This window comes from Candida albicans, chromosome 1 (assembly GCF_000182965.3).
Source record: "Candida albicans SC5314 chromosome 1, complete sequence".
NCBI classification, from domain to species: Eukaryota; Fungi; Ascomycota; class Pichiomycetes; order Serinales; family Debaryomycetaceae; genus Candida; species Candida albicans.
Genome location: NC_032089.1, coordinates 657,540 through 675,923, shown reverse-complemented (window position 1 = coordinate 675,923; position 18,384 = coordinate 657,540). Strand labels below are relative to the sequence as shown.

General features: G+C 33.5%; 7 protein-coding genes across 7 annotated transcripts; 6 read left to right on the top strand and 1 right to left on the bottom strand. All coding sequences in view use genetic code 12, as the record gives it.

Annotated features, from left to right (window-relative positions):
* Nucleotides 1-55: 55 nt before the first annotated feature.
* BMH1 (14-3-3 family protein) lies at nt 56-850 on the top strand (the record flags this gene model as incomplete). The annotated part of the gene is made up of 1 exon (XM_716419.1): nt 56-850. One exon carries the CDS (start codon nt 56-58, stop codon nt 848-850), a length of 795 nt encoding a protein of 264 aa, XP_721512.1.
* A 1,235-nt stretch (nt 851-2,085) lies between these two features.
* On the top strand, nt 2,086-3,441 carry CDC12 (septin; the record flags this gene model as incomplete). The annotated part of the gene is made up of 2 exons (XM_019475082.1): nt 2,086-2,126; nt 2,289-3,441. The coding sequence occupies 2 exons, from the start codon at nt 2,086-2,088 to the stop codon at nt 3,439-3,441; spliced, it is 1,194 nt and encodes a 397-aa protein (XP_019330627.1).
* A 522-nt stretch (nt 3,442-3,963) lies between these two features.
* On the top strand, nt 3,964-7,161 carry ARO80 (Aro80p; the record flags this gene model as incomplete). Its single annotated transcript, XM_716417.2, has 1 exon — nt 3,964-7,161. The coding sequence occupies one exon, from the start codon at nt 3,964-3,966 to the stop codon at nt 7,159-7,161; it is 3,198 nt and encodes a 1,065-aa protein (XP_721510.2).
* A 4,426-nt stretch (nt 7,162-11,587) lies between these two features.
* Nucleotides 11,588-13,747, top strand: ECM33 (Ecm33p; the record flags this gene model as incomplete). Its single annotated transcript, XM_019475081.1, has 2 exons — nt 11,588-11,648; nt 12,537-13,747. 2 exons carry the CDS (start codon nt 11,588-11,590, stop codon nt 13,745-13,747), a joined length of 1,272 nt encoding a protein of 423 aa, XP_019330626.1.
* A 384-nt stretch (nt 13,748-14,131) lies between these two features.
* Nucleotides 14,132-14,995, bottom strand: CAALFM_C103180WA (lipoyl(octanoyl) transferase; the record flags this gene model as incomplete). Its single annotated transcript, XM_716415.1, has 1 exon — nt 14,132-14,995. The coding sequence occupies one exon, from the start codon at nt 14,993-14,995 to the stop codon at nt 14,132-14,134; it is 864 nt and encodes a 287-aa protein (XP_721508.1).
* A 157-nt stretch (nt 14,996-15,152) lies between these two features.
* Nucleotides 15,153-17,120, top strand: CAALFM_C103170CA (uncharacterized protein; the record flags this gene model as incomplete). The annotated part of the gene is made up of 1 exon (XM_716414.2): nt 15,153-17,120. The coding sequence occupies one exon, from the start codon at nt 15,153-15,155 to the stop codon at nt 17,118-17,120; it is 1,968 nt and encodes a 655-aa protein (XP_721507.2).
* Nucleotides 17,121-17,380: 260 nt separating this feature from the next.
* On the top strand, nt 17,381-18,352 carry COQ4 (ubiquinone biosynthesis protein; the record flags this gene model as incomplete). Its single annotated transcript, XM_716413.2, has 1 exon — nt 17,381-18,352. The coding sequence occupies one exon, from the start codon at nt 17,381-17,383 to the stop codon at nt 18,350-18,352; it is 972 nt and encodes a 323-aa protein (XP_721506.2).
* Nucleotides 18,353-18,384: the final 32 nt, after the last annotated feature.

Genomic DNA, 18,384 nt, shown 5'->3' with positions numbered 1-18,384 from the left:
AGTCAAAAACATCTAAATACCAGTATTACTCATCAAAAAAAGAACAAAAATTATAATGCCAGCCTCCCGTGAAGATTCCGTTTACCTTGCTAAATTAGCCGAACAAGCAGAACGTTATGAAGAAATGGTTGAAAACATGAAAGCCGTTGCTTCCTCTGGCCAAGAATTGTCTGTTGAAGAACGTAATTTATTATCTGTTGCTTACAAGAATGTCATTGGTGCTCGTCGTGCTTCTTGGAGAATTGTTTCATCAATTGAACAAAAAGAAGAAGCCAAAGGAAATGAGAGCCAAGTTGCTTTGATCAGAGATTACCGTGCCAAGATTGAAGCTGAATTGTCTAAAATTTGTGAAGATATTCTCTCTGTGTTGAGCGACCATTTAATTACATCTGCCCAAACTGGTGAATCAAAAGTATTTTACTACAAGATGAAAGGTGATTACCACAGATACTTGGCTGAATTTGCTATCGCTGAAAAACGTAAGGAAGCTGCTGATTTATCATTAGAGGCTTATAAAGCTGCTTCTGACGTTGCTGTGACCGAGTTGCCACCAACCCATCCAATCAGATTAGGTTTAGCATTGAACTTCTCTGTTTTCTACTATGAAATTTTGAACTCCCCAGATAGAGCTTGTCATTTAGCTAAACAAGCTTTCGATGATGCTGTTGCTGATTTAGAAACCTTATCTGAAGATTCATACAAGGATTCAACTTTGATTATGCAATTATTGAGAGATAACTTGACTTTATGGACCGATTTATCTGAAGCCCCAGCTGCCACTGAAGAACAACAACAATCCAGTCAAGCTCCAGCTGCTCAACCAACAGAAGGTAAGGCTGATCAAGAATAGATTGTATGTAAAGTTTTAGTTATATTTCTTGTGTGAATTTAATTTTGTTTATTGTATTGTATTCATTTAAGTTCTTATCATTGGCTGTTCTACACCGTTTTTGTTTTTCTTTTTTTATACTATTGTGACTAAGAATCTCCAAAAAAGAATGGTTTTGGTTTTACGAGTCAAATGTCAAGTTTGAAGGAGAGCATTGGTGTTTATATGTATATTTAGTTTGTCGATTCAAATTTGAAAAAAAAAACTAATCTATTTGTATACTACTCTTTCGTGGTTTAATTCAAAGAACTGCGCTTGAGGCAAATAAATAGAAGTTGATTTGCCAAAATTGAAATGACAAGATTGCAAATGGAAGAAATATGTAATATAAATGACATTAGATTTCTGCTTTTGATTCTTGCAAAAAGAGTTGTGTACACTTAAGAGCACCTTTAACCGTTTATGATTCAAGACAAGTTCCTGCTTATGGAGAAGAGGGAAATTAACTTTATATTACTAGGGAATAACAAAATTCATAGAATACCAAAGAATGCTATGAATTGGCAATCTCAGCAGAAGTATTCACATCGGAAGTATGGATCAAAATACATTACGCAGTCTATGCCGGGATTACATACACGAGCAGATTTCCTCGTCTAATTTTTTTTTCGCTTTTTTCTATTCTATTCTTTTGGTATATTTTTTTGTAGGGAGTGGCGGAGGGTTTGACTGTTTTAACTTCTCTTACATTAAAGACTAGTTATCAAATTCAAACCAAATTCTACAAGAGATTAGACACTGCAGAAATGTCAAATAAAAATAAGAGAATTAATATGGAATAAAGTGTTGCTTTTTCACCAATACTCTCTTATTTTGTTGTGTACATTCTTTTGTTAAACATTGATGTAGAAGAAAATTATTAACCGAAAGAATTACTTGGTGTATGTATGTATGTATGGTTGAAAATCAAAGTTTTGTTACGCGCGGGTGAATAGTTAAACAAATCACATAAATTGATTCAGGGTACACGCTATTAGTATTATTGTTGTTGTTGTTGTTAGCTACGAAAGAGAGTGAGAGGAAAAAAAATTTCAAATTTGTCGTTTTCGCTGTTTATTTTGGTGTTGTTGTTTTTTTAATTAAATTTTCCTGTCTCTATCCTTTCCCCTTTTTTTTATATTTTGATTTCACTTTAATCAATATAACTCATACAATATTTTGATTTGATTTCAATAAAACGAACAATTTAAAGAAGAATGCCTGAACCAGTTGGTATTGCAAATTTGCCTAATCAAAGGTATGTTTATAGTTTTTGATGGAATTGAAACAATTTGATATCATGACACGTCACGGCACCTTTGATTCATGATTACTGTTATCAACATTGTTTTAATATTCCAATGGGATGTTCTTTGTTTTTGACTTCATTCTAGATTACTAACTATAGATTTTTATCAAGGTATAAAATCATTTCTAAAGAGGGTGCCACATTCACCATCATGGTGGCTGGTGAAAGTGGTCTAGGAAAAACCACTTTTATCAATACTCTTTTCCAAACCTCATTGAAACCACACCAAGAGCCAAGCCACAGACACAATAAGTTCACTTCTCCACATCAAACTGTTGAAATTGACATAGTTAGAGCCATATTGGAAGAAAAGAATTTTGAAATTAGATTGAATATAATTGATACACCTGGGTTTGGTAACAATGTTGACAATCATGATTCTTGGGTCCCAATCATTGATTTTATTGATGATCAACACGAATCTTATATGAAACAAGAACAACAACCTTCAAGAACCGCTAAAAAGGATTTGAGAGTTCACGCTTGTCTTTATTTTATTAGACCTACGGGACATTCTTTGAAACCTTTAGATATCGAGATTATGAAGAGATTGTCAACCAGAGTTAATCTTATCCCAGTTATTGCCAAGGCTGACACTTTGTCGCCACAAGAATTGGATATTTTTAAAACTAGAATAAGAGAAATCATTGAAGCTCAAGACATTAGTATTTATACTCCACCATTAGAGTTGGATGATCCTGCTAGTGCTGAACATGCAAAGCAATTGATCGAATCAATGCCATTTGCTATAATTGGGTCGGAAGAAGAAGTGGAAGTTGGACCAGGTCAGTTTGTAAGAGGTAGAAAATATCCATGGGGTGTGGTTGAAGTTGAAAACGATCAACATTGTGATTTTAAAAAGTTGAGAAGTTTGCTATTAAGAACGAATATGTTGGATTTGGTTTTATCTACCAATGAATTACATTTCGAGACTTTTAGATCAGTTAAGTTGGGTGGTGATGAACAAGAAAATGGTGAAGAGAATGGAACCGAGGAATTAACTAATGAAAAGGGTGAAGTTATTAAGAAACCATCAGGTTCAAAGAAACCAAGAAGATTACACAATCCGAAATTCAAGGAGGAAGAGGATGCGTTGAAGAAGTTCTTCACTGAACAAGTAAAAGCTGAAGAGCATAGGTTCAGACAATGGGAGACTAATATTATTAATGAAAGAAATAGATTGAATCAAGACTTGGAAGAAATGCAATCGAAGTTGAAGTCCTTGGAAGAACAAGTTAAGAGGTTGCAAATTGCTAAACGTTAGGATGACGACGATGATTAACATTTTTTTAGTTTTTTTTTGCTAGCAATATATTACTTCCACTTAATTTCTGTTGTTTGGGTTACCTTCTGTTTTTCTTTTTTTATTTTCTTGCCATTTATCTACTTTGTCATATAAGTATAGTCTTTTTTTTTCTTAGAATTATTTACAAGATACTGTTAGTTGTAACTATTTATAGGAAAGTATTCTATACAAGACATGTGTCTGAATGTTTGCTTTGCGGTGAGTTAAACAAAATAGTAGAGTTTCTTGTTTTGGTAACTTGAATAAAGAATCAAACAGAAAAAATGATTGCCCTAACTTGTGGCTATCGACGGTAATTGAACTTTTTTTTTGTTTGGTTTTTTTTGAGTTTATTTTTTTTTTTTTTCATTAATAGAATTTTCAGTTTTCCTTTAGTTTTAACAAATCTACATATCAGTTTGACTATTCCATAGAGAAAATTGGACTCTCATTTATTGGTTTGTTGCGATAAAGAAAAAGTTTATAGTTGAACTTGTATTAATGTCAATTGTCGAACCAGAAGTTGCCGAGTCCACCGGAGGTGATGCTCCCCAAACTTCAGTAAAATCACCCGAACCTTCATATCAACAACTGTCACAGGCCCAAGGAAAGTATAAACGAAACTATCGGGCTTGTTTGAATTGTCGTCTTCGTAAAGTCAAGTGTGATTTAGGACCAGTTGATAACCCCCACGATGGGAAATGTGCACGTTGTCTTCGAGAAAGAAAGGACTGTGTATTTGTTGAAAGCAAACGAGGTGGTACTACAAATGTGGTCAATGGGAAACGCAAAAGGCAACGAGCATCGAGTAGGGCGATGAGTAGACTGGAAACTCAATCTCCGGATTCTAATAATGTTTCTTCAACTACATCAACCATAGCGTCACAAAATGATAATACAAATGTACCTTTGATTAACATGTCAATTAACAATATAATGCAAAAATTACCTGGTGTAGAGAGTATTCTACCGAAAGACAATACCAAAAATCCTCCACATTCTGCTTTTTCAAATCCGTCAACTTCTTCTCCTTCATCATCATTATCATCAATGCCAATGGGACAACCACCACAGTTACCGCCAATATCTAATAAACCCTCGATCCAGAATCAACTGTTACTGGCAAACTCAAAGTCTTTATCGAACGAATTTGCAACGATGGAAAGTGCTTTGGTATTTTTAGCCAACGCTGCAGGAGAGATTGCTAAAGCTGATGAAAGAGATAATATTGATGCTCAATCGAAATATGACCAAATAGAAGCATCATTATCTGGTGCCAATAGTCATCGTGTTAGTATAGATGAGTCCATGAATCATCAACAACAGCAGGAGCAACTGCATCCACATTACCAGCAGAAGCTGCAACAAAATCATCATCATCATAAACCACCACAACAAGAACTCCATCATCTGCAACCTTTGAATATCCCTAATAATGCACCTGAAGGTTTCACTAATAATCATCGAATTCAAACTGAACAATCAAATATCCCACCATACATCAAACCTACAACTTCGCGAAGAATGTTTGTGCCACCAGCAGAAAGTGGGAATGCTGTTAGACCAAAAGGTTCGAATAAATTGTCTAGTATAGATTACATTGGTCCTGCACCGAGAGGAATATTGACTGAAGACGAAGCTAAGCGATTGATCAATTTGTTTTTTGCCACTATGCATCCATATTTTCCACATATTCCAAAATTCCTTCATTCACCTAAGGTTTTATCAAATTATCCTATTTTACTATGTGCCATATTGACGATTTCATCTAGGTATCACCCATTTGAAACAGATATGGCCAATCAAACTAACGGTAATGGGGCGGTTCCCAGACATATAGAAGTTCATGATCGTTTATGGTTATACGTTCAAAGATTAATTTCTCAAACAGTTTGGGCAGAGGCAAGTACAAGATCCATTGGGACTGTTTTTGCATTTTTGTTATTTACAGAATGGAACCCCCGAGCCATTCATTGGCGGTGGTCAGATTATGCAAATAAGGCTGAAGAGATCAATGACACTGATCAACAACAACAACAGCCACAACCACATCAACAACAAACACAAACAAACTCCAATACCAATAGTTCAACGGCATTGTCGTCTGCTGCGGCTGCTGCTGCCACAGCGTCTACGGCAGCAACTACTGCCAGTGTCTTTGGTCAACCGAATGATGAAAATAATAGTGGTCTTGCTGGACTAGGTGCAATGCGAAGAAGTCATAGAATGGCATGGATGTTGATTGGATCTGCAGTTAGATTGGCTCAAGATATGGGGTTTATGGAAATTAGCTCCAAGGCGTTTCTAGCCACGCATATAGCAGAAATTAATGCTGTGATGAATATGTCGCGTCGATCAATGCTTGCCAATTCTTTGTCAGAAGTTGATTTGGATGAAGATGAAATTACTGTGGAAGACATGGAGCAAGCCGAAGAAAAGGACGATGATTCTAAAATCATGCAAATGAATGAAGAAGAATTGAAAAAAATATCGACCCATCATGTTTTGAAATTTACCAAATCACAGAAAGCCACGATTGAATTATTGCAAATCATGTCATTAGGACATGAATCATTATATGGATATAAAGCTCAATTGGGTCAATTAACACATCGTCAAACATTATCAGTGTTGAATATATTAAGTCCGTTGATTAATAACTGGGGTCGTAAATACAAAGAATTTTTAGTACCTTCATCAACAACAACAAATAACAAGTTGGTTAAATTGGCACCTAATTTGCCACAACATTGGTTGGATCCTGAAAGTAAGATATGTCGTGAAATTGCCGATACCATTGAACGAGAAACATTTATAATTGAGTTTAATTATGTTAAATTATATATTTATTCCTTAGCATTAAATCAATCCCCCAAGTCTATGCTTGAAAAAGGTACCAAGATAAAGCTAGACGAGTTATCGAAATCAGCTAAATATATTGAGCAAGCATTCCATGCTGCAAATGAAACATTGAATGCTGCTCATAGGATTCATCGATTTAAAATGTTACGATTCATGCCTGTTAGATTATTAACCAGATTTATTAGAGCGGCAGCATTTATAGTACGATGTCATTTGACCATGACGGCACAAGAGAATATTTCTTTGTCTGTTTCAAAAATCACTATTGATGAAATTATCAAATCAACTCATCGAGCAGCGATGACATTAAGAGAATGCTCACCGGATGAATTGCATTTGCTTTCTCGATATTCAACTATCCTTATGGTGCTATATTCAGAGATGAAATCGAAACGGAATCGAAAGGAAGAAGTTGATGATGAAAATAATGAGTCTGCTGTAGTTACAGAAACCGTTATGCAAGATAATTCAAGTGGTAATGCACTGGAACCTAAGCAGGTACCTGGAGGCTCAACAGTGAATGCATCAGGAACACATTTTTTGTCAGCTTCTTCTGGTGCTTCTAATAATGGAATACCTGGCATGGGACAATCAACAGCAACGCAACAATCGCAGCCGTCACATACCCCAGTTGGTTTGACCCCAGGCACTTACAACAACAGTCATAATAATTCTGGACCCGCAGCAATTAATACTGGACAAATGGAAATGAATGAGAACTCATCGTTTCCTTCAGTGCCACCGCCCGTTGAAGATTTTGATTTTGATTTCAATATTGATGAACTTTTGGGTGACGGGTTTCAAAATATTGTTGACTTGTGGAGTTTTTTGAATTGAATTAGTATTGATTCCCGGCAGAGGTTGTTTTTGTTTTCTTTCAATATCTTTGAGTTTTTACTACTAGTGAGTATTGTATATCTTACACCCATTTCTATGTACATTCATATATGCTTAATAAAATGGTTATAGTAATGATGCAAATGGAAACAAGAGTAGCAAAGCAAGATAAAAGTATATAGATTGGTAGTATCATATTAATTGTTCACGGTTAATTTGATTGAATCAATATTAGAATCGAAAAATCAAAAGAAAGATTCCAGAGTTGATAGTACCTATTGCAAAACTAGTGGTGTGATTGTATCAATTTAGATGTCTTGATACTACAAAAGCTTTAGATATTGATAGGTTTGGGTTCATTGCTAACACCTGATCTTTAAAGAATAGGCAAAAGCCGAGGGCTAAAAACAAGTTTTAAGCCAAATTGATGCGAAAAAAATATGAAAACTATGCTACGTAGCAAACAAGGCGCAGTATTCTGAAGCTTCGTTCTTTCAAAATTTTTTTTTTACAGTTTAAATTATATGAATCGTAATTTTCACTAACCATGTATATTTCAGACATAGAGAAAAAGATAAGAAGATAGATGAATAGGGAAAGGGCGTCCACTTTTAGTATTAATTAGTTAATCTACAGTTCTCAACAAAAATTTAAATTAGAACTAAAACTAAATTAAAGAATACTTGTTTTGTTCACTAACCATGCGAAGAAATAAACTATCGCTAAATTAGAATCCCCCTTTCAACTCCACTCCTCTTCTTTCCACCTTGTTCAACAACCAGCCTTTCTTTCTCAATTCCCCACGATTTAAGAAGTATAAATTTTCTTGAAAAATCAATAATCTCAAATGCATAGAAAGATTGACCATTTACACTAAGAGGGGGAGGGGGTGACAGAGGGGTAAAGGAAACAAAAATGGCTGGCTGGAAAAATCGATTGATCAAAATAGCTTGATTTGATTTGATTTGACATGAAATTTTGATTTCGATTTTGTACCGTTTTGAAATCCATTTTACAGGTTATATACACTAATGGCTTGATGCATGATGATGTTAAAGGTTTAAAAGTATTATAAAACGCTAATAACCTTTTTTGAAAAAGGAATTGACTAATTTAATTAATTATCCAAATTGAGTAAAAATCAAGAGTTTTTTTTCTAAATTTTTTTTTTGTAAAATCAAATACTAGAGGATTGAAAATACAAATCTCTAACATTAGTATTCTTATTGTCATTGTTGAAGTCAAATCTCAAATGGATAACAATTGCGTGGGTGGCAGAAGAAGTCCTACTAAGCACATTATGGCGATATATTTCTAATGCTTGTCCCATTTTTCAAAGTGGCGTAATTTTGCATTTTGCAAGTTGTGTACCTTTTTCTATTAATTTTCTTGTATTTTTTTTCCCGCCTTGGTCTGAAAAACTTTCTGCCCCCTAAAGCAAAGCAAGAATTCAATTCCGTTACTCAATTTCTTACCAGCACATCATAAGCTTATACCATTCTATAGAGTGGTGGCTAGCCTCAAGGGAGTTTTTTTTGAATAAGTAGCATGGACAAACAAGCCCAGAATCAATACTACTGAGCATACATCTTGTGAGACAAATCGAATTCGTACTCATACTGAACAGAGGCAAAAGTTATTATCAAAAAAGTCAATTTAAAAATAAATCCATGTCTCTATTAAGTACTTTTGCAGATACCTAGAAGCATAATGACAATTGCAACACCGCCACCATCATCATCTTCATCACCTATAAATAAACATTTCTTTTTCAATTGCTTCGAATAAATCACAGCAAGCAAATAAACGCAACTCCAGATTAAAGATAGAAGTATAACAATGCGATTTCGAAATCAAGATTGTACGTTAAATTTCGAGCACAAAGTGTGGATGTAATAAAGATAATAGAGTGGTGGTTGTGGAGGAGGTGGTGGAGGCCGCCGTCGTTGTCTAGTGGTGTATCACCACCAACTCCCTTTTTGCAAAAAAAAAAAAGAAATCCGACTAAAATAGATTGCTTTAATTTAAGTTTATATGTATGTCTATAAGTATCTAATAATTTATTTATAGAAACCAAGTTTGCAATTTAACTCAATTGGTAAAGCATTATGAGTTGGGTCTCTCGGCAAAAAAAACAAACTGTAATAATAGAGTCTTGTATTTCCGGCCTACCCTAAATGGTAAGTATAACTAAGATTTTTTTTTTTCAAAATGGTTCCATATTTTTATGAAGAAAAAATTTCCCCATTTAACAATTACAAGTTGATTCAAAACAGGAAATAATTGCCAAATCTTCAACTCATATTTTTCATTACCAGCGATTTATGATTTTCTCCAGGACCTTAAAATGCCCAAAATCGTGTCTCTATTCTTCATTAATAACTTTGACACCACCATAATGAGCTATCCTTAGTGACATCTACACTAGAAGAGAAGGCGATACAGTAGCAGTTTATGACAATTAGTTGAAGAGTGAAAAACTTCACTTTAACCACTCTCAAGTCCTATTATCTTGAAGCACATAAGAATCTCGTCAATGGTTGTGGTGCCATCTAATCGAGATTTCAAACCCCAATCCACACGAAAAACACAAAATCCGAGAAGATTAGCAAATACAGTACAATAAAAACAACGAGGTTTAGCCACTTGTGTTGTCTGTCGTAGTGAATAATGAAAGCTAACCTTATCTTGAGATAAGGAGAATGCTCAAATCGTTTAATAAGTATTATTATTATCGTCAAATTAATTTATTTAGCTTGTGTTTATTTATTTTTTTCTTCACTAAATTCTTTGTGTTCGCTATGTAATTGTCAAAATTAGGTAACCAATTTACCTTATTCAATGCTTTTCTGTTATTTTTTTTTTCGCTCTCTCTCTCTTTTGCACCACCTCTTTATAATGCAACAAAGCCACAAATCTAATCCATCACCAAAACATAAACAAGTTGAAAAACGTATTGGAGAGGAAAGATTTGAAGCGCCTTGTACAAACTTTCAAGCATCATCAAACCAAGAGACAAGCAAGTCAGATATCAAGCAAGGAAAACCATTCCTCAGTTTCAATTACTAGGACGTGACAAGATACAGGATCGCATACAGACAAATTTGTTTCAACCAGAACAATCCAAATGTATCAGAACATCATCTAGATTACGCTAATGCTACACAAAGTACTTTATAGCTTCACAGTTTCTTGCAATGCTAATAGGCGATATGTACATGTCCATCCTCATCATACATGTATATTAAACCATGTGAATTGCGTACCTAGTATAAATTATTTCTTGCAACGTTTGTCACGTGTCTCACTAGTACAAGTAAAAAAAAAGAGAAATTGACGGGAACAAAGAATTGCATTACCAAATTTAGACATTTAATAAACAACATATTACATCGACTATTTTACTTTTCGGTCGAACAAAAAGTAAAGTCCCGCCCATTAAACCGGCTCTTCCTTAAAAAGTAGTAACAACAACAGCAACAGCAGCAGCAAACTAGTATGGCTGTTGACTAATAGTAGTAGTACGAGGTTTGTTACTTTCGACATCACCAACTAATTTGCTTTATCTTTCTTGCTCTTCGGGCCCCCGCCGCCTTACAGAGTTCAAACTTCTACACCATCTGCAATAATTTTGTTTTTTGTGACAATTTAGTTCTAATTTCCGTCTACACAGATGCATTAAGACAAATTTCTCATCACATACAATACTTCTTCAAATCAACTTTAGCTCGATAAAGAACAAATATAATTCATGTCTTACTATAACCTGATGGCCTCTTCCCTCTGAACATTACATCTAGATAATGGGTGGCTGATGTGGTGGGCAGTGGGATTCAACGAAAAAAAAAATAAGGACAAAATTTTTATCTTTTGTTTTCTATTGGTATTGAAAATATGCTTAATGTTACACAAACTGCAAAAAATGTAATATATAAGAAGGACAAAGGAAAAAAATACCAAGTTGCAGGTTAAAATTTTAACCAACCAGTAAAAAATAAAAATAAAAATTAAAAAAAGCTATTGTATTGTATTGTATTGTGTGTGTATGTTGGAACAACTTTCCGTCAAAGAAATTTAAATTTAGCACAAAAAAGAATTGGCTCTACTTGTCTGAAAATGAAGAATTTATTTATTTATTATCAATTGTAAACCTGCTGATTTAAAAATAAATTTTTTAAATAAGTTGGTTGGATAAATTTCTCTCTCTTTCTCTCTCTCCTAATTAACTCTAAAATTATACGTATATATATAAATTGAATAAATTCTCTCTGAATTAAAATTTTTGTATTTCCTTTCCATTTGTTTCTTCCCTTCCTTCTTTTTTTTTTTCTTTCTTTCTTTTTCTTTTCTGTTCTTTCTAATTAAGTTCATTGGCAATTTCAATCTTTATTGATTTATATAACTACTTCATATAAATTAGATTACAATGCAATTCAAGAACATTCTTGCTATTACTGCCATTGCTGGCTTAGCTTCTGCAGCCAACAGTATGTATTATAATTATTACAATTATTACTAATTTTTTAGTTGTTGAATTTCATTACAGTTTTTGAACAAAGTGGGATTATTCAAGTCACACAGATGTATATACACACACAGAGAAACCATGGTAACCCCTCTCCAATTACATTCTTGACAATTATTATTACCCACTCCACTAATAAATCATACAAGATTTTGCATTTCACACTATGGTTTGTGTTGGGATTAATTGGTTTCGGCATTAGCGGAATGAAAAGTCAAATCTCAACACACTCAACATTAATCAAATAAGAAGAACAAGAAAGTGTTTAATAAGAGTGTATTTTTTTTGACTCCGCCTCTATTCTAAGGCGTGTGCTCAAACACTATACAATTGAACACTAAATCTCAAGATCTGAGAATATAACTACAAGAAATGTTTTTGAACACATCTAACATTGTCAATTTTTTTTTCAACAGAGTGTTTTATTGGAAGAGAAGGTCAATTTTATTTAACCAATCTTACATATTTTTTGTTCTAATTTGGATGGATTGTGTGCAGTGAGTTTTCATTTGATTACCCATTTTGAAGAAAATGATGCGAAAAAGTGAAAAGTTTTTTTTTTGCTTCTGTCGTCTTGTCTTGTCTTGTTGGTTGTTGGAAGAGATCTGAGAATAAGAGTGTGTGAGAGGACAACAAGTGGCACCAAAAAAAATCTTATTTATTTATTTCCAGTTTTTGAGATTTTGTCCATTTTAGGAAAGTCAAATACAAAAAATAGATTGACGTTGAAATCTTTTTTTTAGTGTGTGTGTGTCTGTTTGTGTTTGTGTGTTCAAAACAGAATAATTGAATCAACAACAGCAATAACAACCCATGGTTTAATTTCAATATACTAACAGCTTATTATTAGACTCAACTTTGACTACTGCTACTCCAAGTGTCAAATCTGAATGTTCATTCAAAGATTTCACCGCTACTGCTTCCAACCAAGTTCAACAAGTTGCTGCTTGTGCCACTGCTGTTGGTGACATCACCATTCAAGGTGAATCTTTTGGTACCGTTGAATTGACTGGTGTACAACAAATTTATGGTAGTTTACACGTTAAAAACGCCACCAAGGCCACTACTATCAATGCTGCAACTTTACAATTAGTTTCTGGTGTTTTGGAATTCAACGCCAACACCATCTTGTCCGACTTGAACTTGGCTCAATTGACCACTGTCGGTAGTTTCAATTTGAATGCTTTGCCAGCTTTGGAAAAGACTGGTTTGACTGCTGGTATCACTTCTGCTGAATCCGTTGTTATTTCCGACACTGGTTTGAGTTCATTGACTGGTATCAATGTTTTCAAATTGAAAGTTTTCAACGTTAACAACAATGACAACATTGACACAATTGATTCTGGTTTACAAGAAGTCACTGATACTATTGACATTTCTTATAACGCTGAAAAGGTCGACGTTATTTTGAAACAATTGAGCAGTGCTAAGAACATTGTTTTACAACAAGTTAACTCATTCAGTGCTCCAAACTTGACCATTGCTAACGGTTCATTTGCTGTTTCATCTTGTTCTGTTGAAAAAGTCGAACTTGCTGAATTGACTTCTATTGGTAATTCATTGACTATCAACAAAAATGATGACTTGACTGAATTAGATTTCCCTAAATTGAAAACCATTGGTGGTGCTTTACAAATCTCCGACAATAGTGAATTGAGATCTTTCTCAGGTTTCCCTAAATTGGAAAGCATTGGTGGTTCCGTCAACATTAACGGTACTTTTGACAATGGTACTTTTGAATCCTTAAAGAGAGTTTCCGGTGGTTTCATCTTGAAGACTGACGGTAAATTGTCTTGTAGTGCTTTCAACAAATTGAACACCAACGGTGATATTAAAGGTGACAAATTCCAATGTGAAGACAGACAAACCACTTCTTCTTCTTCATCCAAGAAATCTGGTTCTGCTACTGAAACTTCTGGTTCAAGTGAAACTGGTTCTGATTCATCCTCATCCGCTTCTGGTTCTTCTTCTTCTTCAAAGAAAGGTGGTGCTGCTTCCAACAATGGTAAGTTAGCTTCCGTCGTTGCTGCTTTTGCTGCTGTTGGTGTTGCTTTATTCTAAGGAACCAACACAAAGAAGTATCCACGAAGAAAATCTTAATCATTCAAAAAAATAAAACATCAAAATCAAATTCAAAAAGAAGCACGGAAAAACCTCACAACTTTTAATTTAGAACACAGTTTTGTTTGTCGAGTTTGTGTTTTTAAAACGTTAATTTTAATTTCTTTTCTTATTATATAATCTATATATAATATAACACATTATTTAAAATAAAAAAAGCAAGATATTATTGTATTTACTGAGCTTTGGTTTTTTGCGTAGTGATTGTAGTATTTTCTTGATTATGTTGGTGATTTGTACAATTCCTTACCCGTTTCTCTTATTATATGTCTATAAAAATATCTATTGTACATAGTTGTATACATGCCGTAAAAGACTATAAGGTTACAAAGAATTAGCATTGATATGCTCCACGGAATTCATTTCTAAAGCTAGTGCCACTTCATCAACAAACAATTTTCCAACATGTTCAACTGATGGGACCGGAAGGTGACTAAGTTGTTTATGAATCGAAGTTGCACGTTTGTTTTTCAATCCACACATTTCAAAAGTATTCAAATATTTCAAGTCAGGATTTATATTCAAAGCAATTCCATATTCGGTGATTCCATGACGAATTCTAACTCCAACACTACTAATTTTCAATGATTCTGACAGCAGCTTAGACTTGTTATCTTTAATCCAAACTCCAGGATTTTCCACACCAACAACACTATCAAGATGATATGTTTTTTTCAAGAGATTTTGAATACTTTTCAACAAGACATTATTAATGTAACATTTGGTTGATAATTTTACAAAACTCTTCAAATCCAAAATTAAGTATGCAACTAATTGTCCCTTCCCATGCCATGTAACTTGTCCTCCTCTTTCTAATTGGAAATATTGTCCTCCTATACGTTTGAACCCTTCAAGATCATTTGGCGAAACTTCAGATTTCAGTCGTAATCCTCCGGCATAAACATTATCAAATTCAAATGTAAGAATTGTTGGTAATGGTTGTAAATTTTCAATCTTATTTTTCAAAGCCAAAAGTGATGAATCATTGGTATTGGTGGAAATTTGTTGACGTTGTCGTTGAATTCTACGATATTTGAATTCTAATGATTTATAATCAAGGTTGGCATCGACTAATAATTGTTGGATGTTCAAACCATGTTGAAATGAGGAAATCCCCGGGAAATGAATATGTTGTAGCTTTCGATAGTTTGGTCGTATTGTATGATATTGACGTGTTAGTATCTTCATGGTAAACAATACTGTGTAAAATGAACAGTAATATTCTAATTTTTTGTTTTTCGTATTATTTTTGTTAGTGTTATTTGGAGGAGCAAAAGAAATGAACGAGGTGATTTGTGATTTTTAGACGAAGCAGTTTATTTTACAACCATATTCCCTCCCACTCATGTCATCTAGACGGAATAAACGACCTTATAAAGGTTTGATTCTAAAGCCCAAACCAATAAAACCAGGATCTGGGTTTGGAACAGGAACAAGATCAGGTTTAGGAACAGTTTCAGTTACGGCCTCCCCGTTGGCTCTGACATCTACTACAGCCACAACTATAATTAGTTTTCAAAATGGTCATACTACTTATAACGTACCAAATTCAGGAAACGTGTCGCCTTCAACATCATCAACTTCTACAAATTCATTAGTAACGAAAAAACATATTAAAAAAAGTCTACAGAATGATTTCAAGTTAAAGTCTGCCGTCAATACTAATAATAATGATAATGAAGACAACATACCTTCCAATAACGGAAACAATATCTTCGGTGTAGTGGGTGACTTATATGATATATTTGATGCTAATAATTTCAATGAATTTGAATTCTTATATTCAATTTACGTCCCTAATAAATACTTGATTAAAAATAACAGAAAATCAATTAAACATTTACTAATTCATTTACCCAAAATTTATCATGATTCCACTGCCAATAGCTCGAGCTCCACTACCAACACAGCCAACAATAATCAATCAACTAATATCAATTTGTCAATTCATTTATTCCTAAGCACGATCATGGTTAAATTTGTTAATTCTTGGTATTTGACGAAATTAAACACAGCAAATCTACAGTTTTTAAAATTAGTATATCAATTAATGGTTGATTTTATTAAAGACGTTATAGCAAGAATAGAATCGGTAGATATATTGTTGATGATTGATCAATTTGGTGATATTTTGAACACCCATTTAAAGCAAACCGTCCCCACCAAATATTCAGATAATAACAAATACCCATATAAATTTCTTGAAGATTATTTTTCCAATCAAAAACCAAAGTTGAACACTTTTGATTTTGATAAACTGACATTACAAGTAACCAATGATTATTTGAAATCAAATCATATAATTTTTGAAAATTTCAATTCTTCTTCCAAAAATCACGACCCAAGTAATGAGATGTTGTACTATAGACTACTTGTCAAGAATGTGTTATTGGCATCATTTAAAGACAGAGAATTAAGTCCTTCTACATCAAAAATAACTAATGATTTAATAGTCCATATTTTAAGTGATATTGTTATTGTCAAATTAATTGAGAAATTATCGTCCCAGGATTTTATTTTTGACAAATTAAATGAAATATTAGATGGGTTGTTATTGTTATCATCCTCGTCCTCCACCTCGTCCTCTTTCTCGAATTCAGTTGAGTCTAATAATGTTAAATTGGAACCCACATTTTACCAGTCGTGGAGTGGAAAATTGCAAAAATCGATTGCTCAAGTATATTCTGGGTTTACCAATTTTATTGTACTTTCATCTAACAGTAAAAAATCTCAGTTGAAAGGAAATGAAAATAGCAACCCTGCAACTCGTGTGAGTGGAGTTTTAAATTGGTCGTTATTTTCACTATTAAACACCGTATTCAACTTACAACATCGGAAACCATTCTTTTATAATTTGATAATTTCAATTAAATCATTACTCCAAATGAATAATAGAATAGCGGGTTCAATAGATCGAATTACTGGAGAATTTATTAAAACGAAAATTAATCAATCAATAACTCGAGATAAAGTTGCTAGAATTATCAATGATTTGCGAGTAAACCTATTTTACCTGTCACTGGACGATCAAGACCCAGTAGATATAGACAAAAAAGAACAAGTGTCAATTGATATTTTAACTGATAAGATCATCAAAGTTTATAAAGCATATTTGGCCAAATATCTAGATTTATCATACAAAGAAGAAACTGAACAAGATTTGAAAGATTCAATCAAGCTGGTTTTGATTATCTTTCAACAGAAAGAGGAAAATGAAAGTGACCTACAACAGTATTTGGACAATAGAGTCAACAAATTGCTTATTATAAAGTTATTAGATTGTGTTATTGGAAATTTATATACTGATATATAGATTCAAGGGATTTCGGGATTTTGTTCTGTTTGTTTCGTTTTGTTTTTTTGCAGTAAGAAATAAATTATGTCATGTCGTTTGAAAAATAGATCCATCAAATCTTTATACGAAAAAGTAAGAAAGTGAGAACTTTTCAAAAAGTCGTATGGATTTATTCTCTTACCACATACAAAAAAGTAGAAAAAAAAACTGTACAACCCTGTTTTCATCAACACAGTGTTCACTTATTATTTACTTTTCTTTTCATTTCCTCTTAAATAATGTTGAAATCTACTGTCAATAATACTCGTATCAAGTGTGGACACATTGATCAAAGAAGAAATTATTTGTTCACAACATTGGCTGGTACAGTTTTGGGCTCATTCTTATGGTCCAAAAACAATGTATTAGCTTCAAAAATGGAAAATGGTGAATTACACTATCATGATCCTAACCTTAAATTCAATAAGAAATTGTTCAATGGTAAACCACCATTTGAAAGACGTACTCCAGATTATCCTGGTCATGTACCATTATATAATTTCGAGAAAGTTTTGATGTTTTTAGGATCCAGTATGGGGGCATTTTTCCATCCAGAAGAAAATAAATATATTGTGGCTCTTGGTGAAAGTACTGCCATCACACCTATTTTACAGAATTTACGCCACAAGATGCTATCAGATCCTGTGGGTAGAACCATATTAAGAGAGAAGCCACGGATGACGTCAGATTCATTGAATTTGACCTATTTGCGATCATTACCTGATAATACGATTGGGAAAAATTATGTCAATTGGTTAGACAAGGAGCATGTCAGTCCTGATACTAGGGTTGCAGTTAGATATATTGACAATGAAGAATTGGCTTATATATATCAACGATATCGTGAATGTCATGATTTTTATCATGCAATAACTGGGTTACCAATTATTATTGAGGGGGAAATTGCTGTTAAGGTATTCGAATTTGCTAATATTGGTATCCCTATGAGTGGGTTAGGAGCTTTATTTGCTCCCTTGCGATTGAAATCAAGTCAACGTCAACGATTAAGGGAAATATATTATCCGTGGGCAATCAAAAATGGATTGTTTAGTAAGCCATTGATCAATGTTTACTGGGAAAAAATTCTCGAGAAGGATGTTGATGAATTCAGACAAGAGATGGGGATTCAACAACCTCCTGATTTAAGAAATATGAGAAAAGAGTATTTTGCTAAGAAAAAATTGGAAAAGCAGTTGCAAGGTGGAAAGTAATTAACCGTATACAAAACAAGTGATAAAGATTT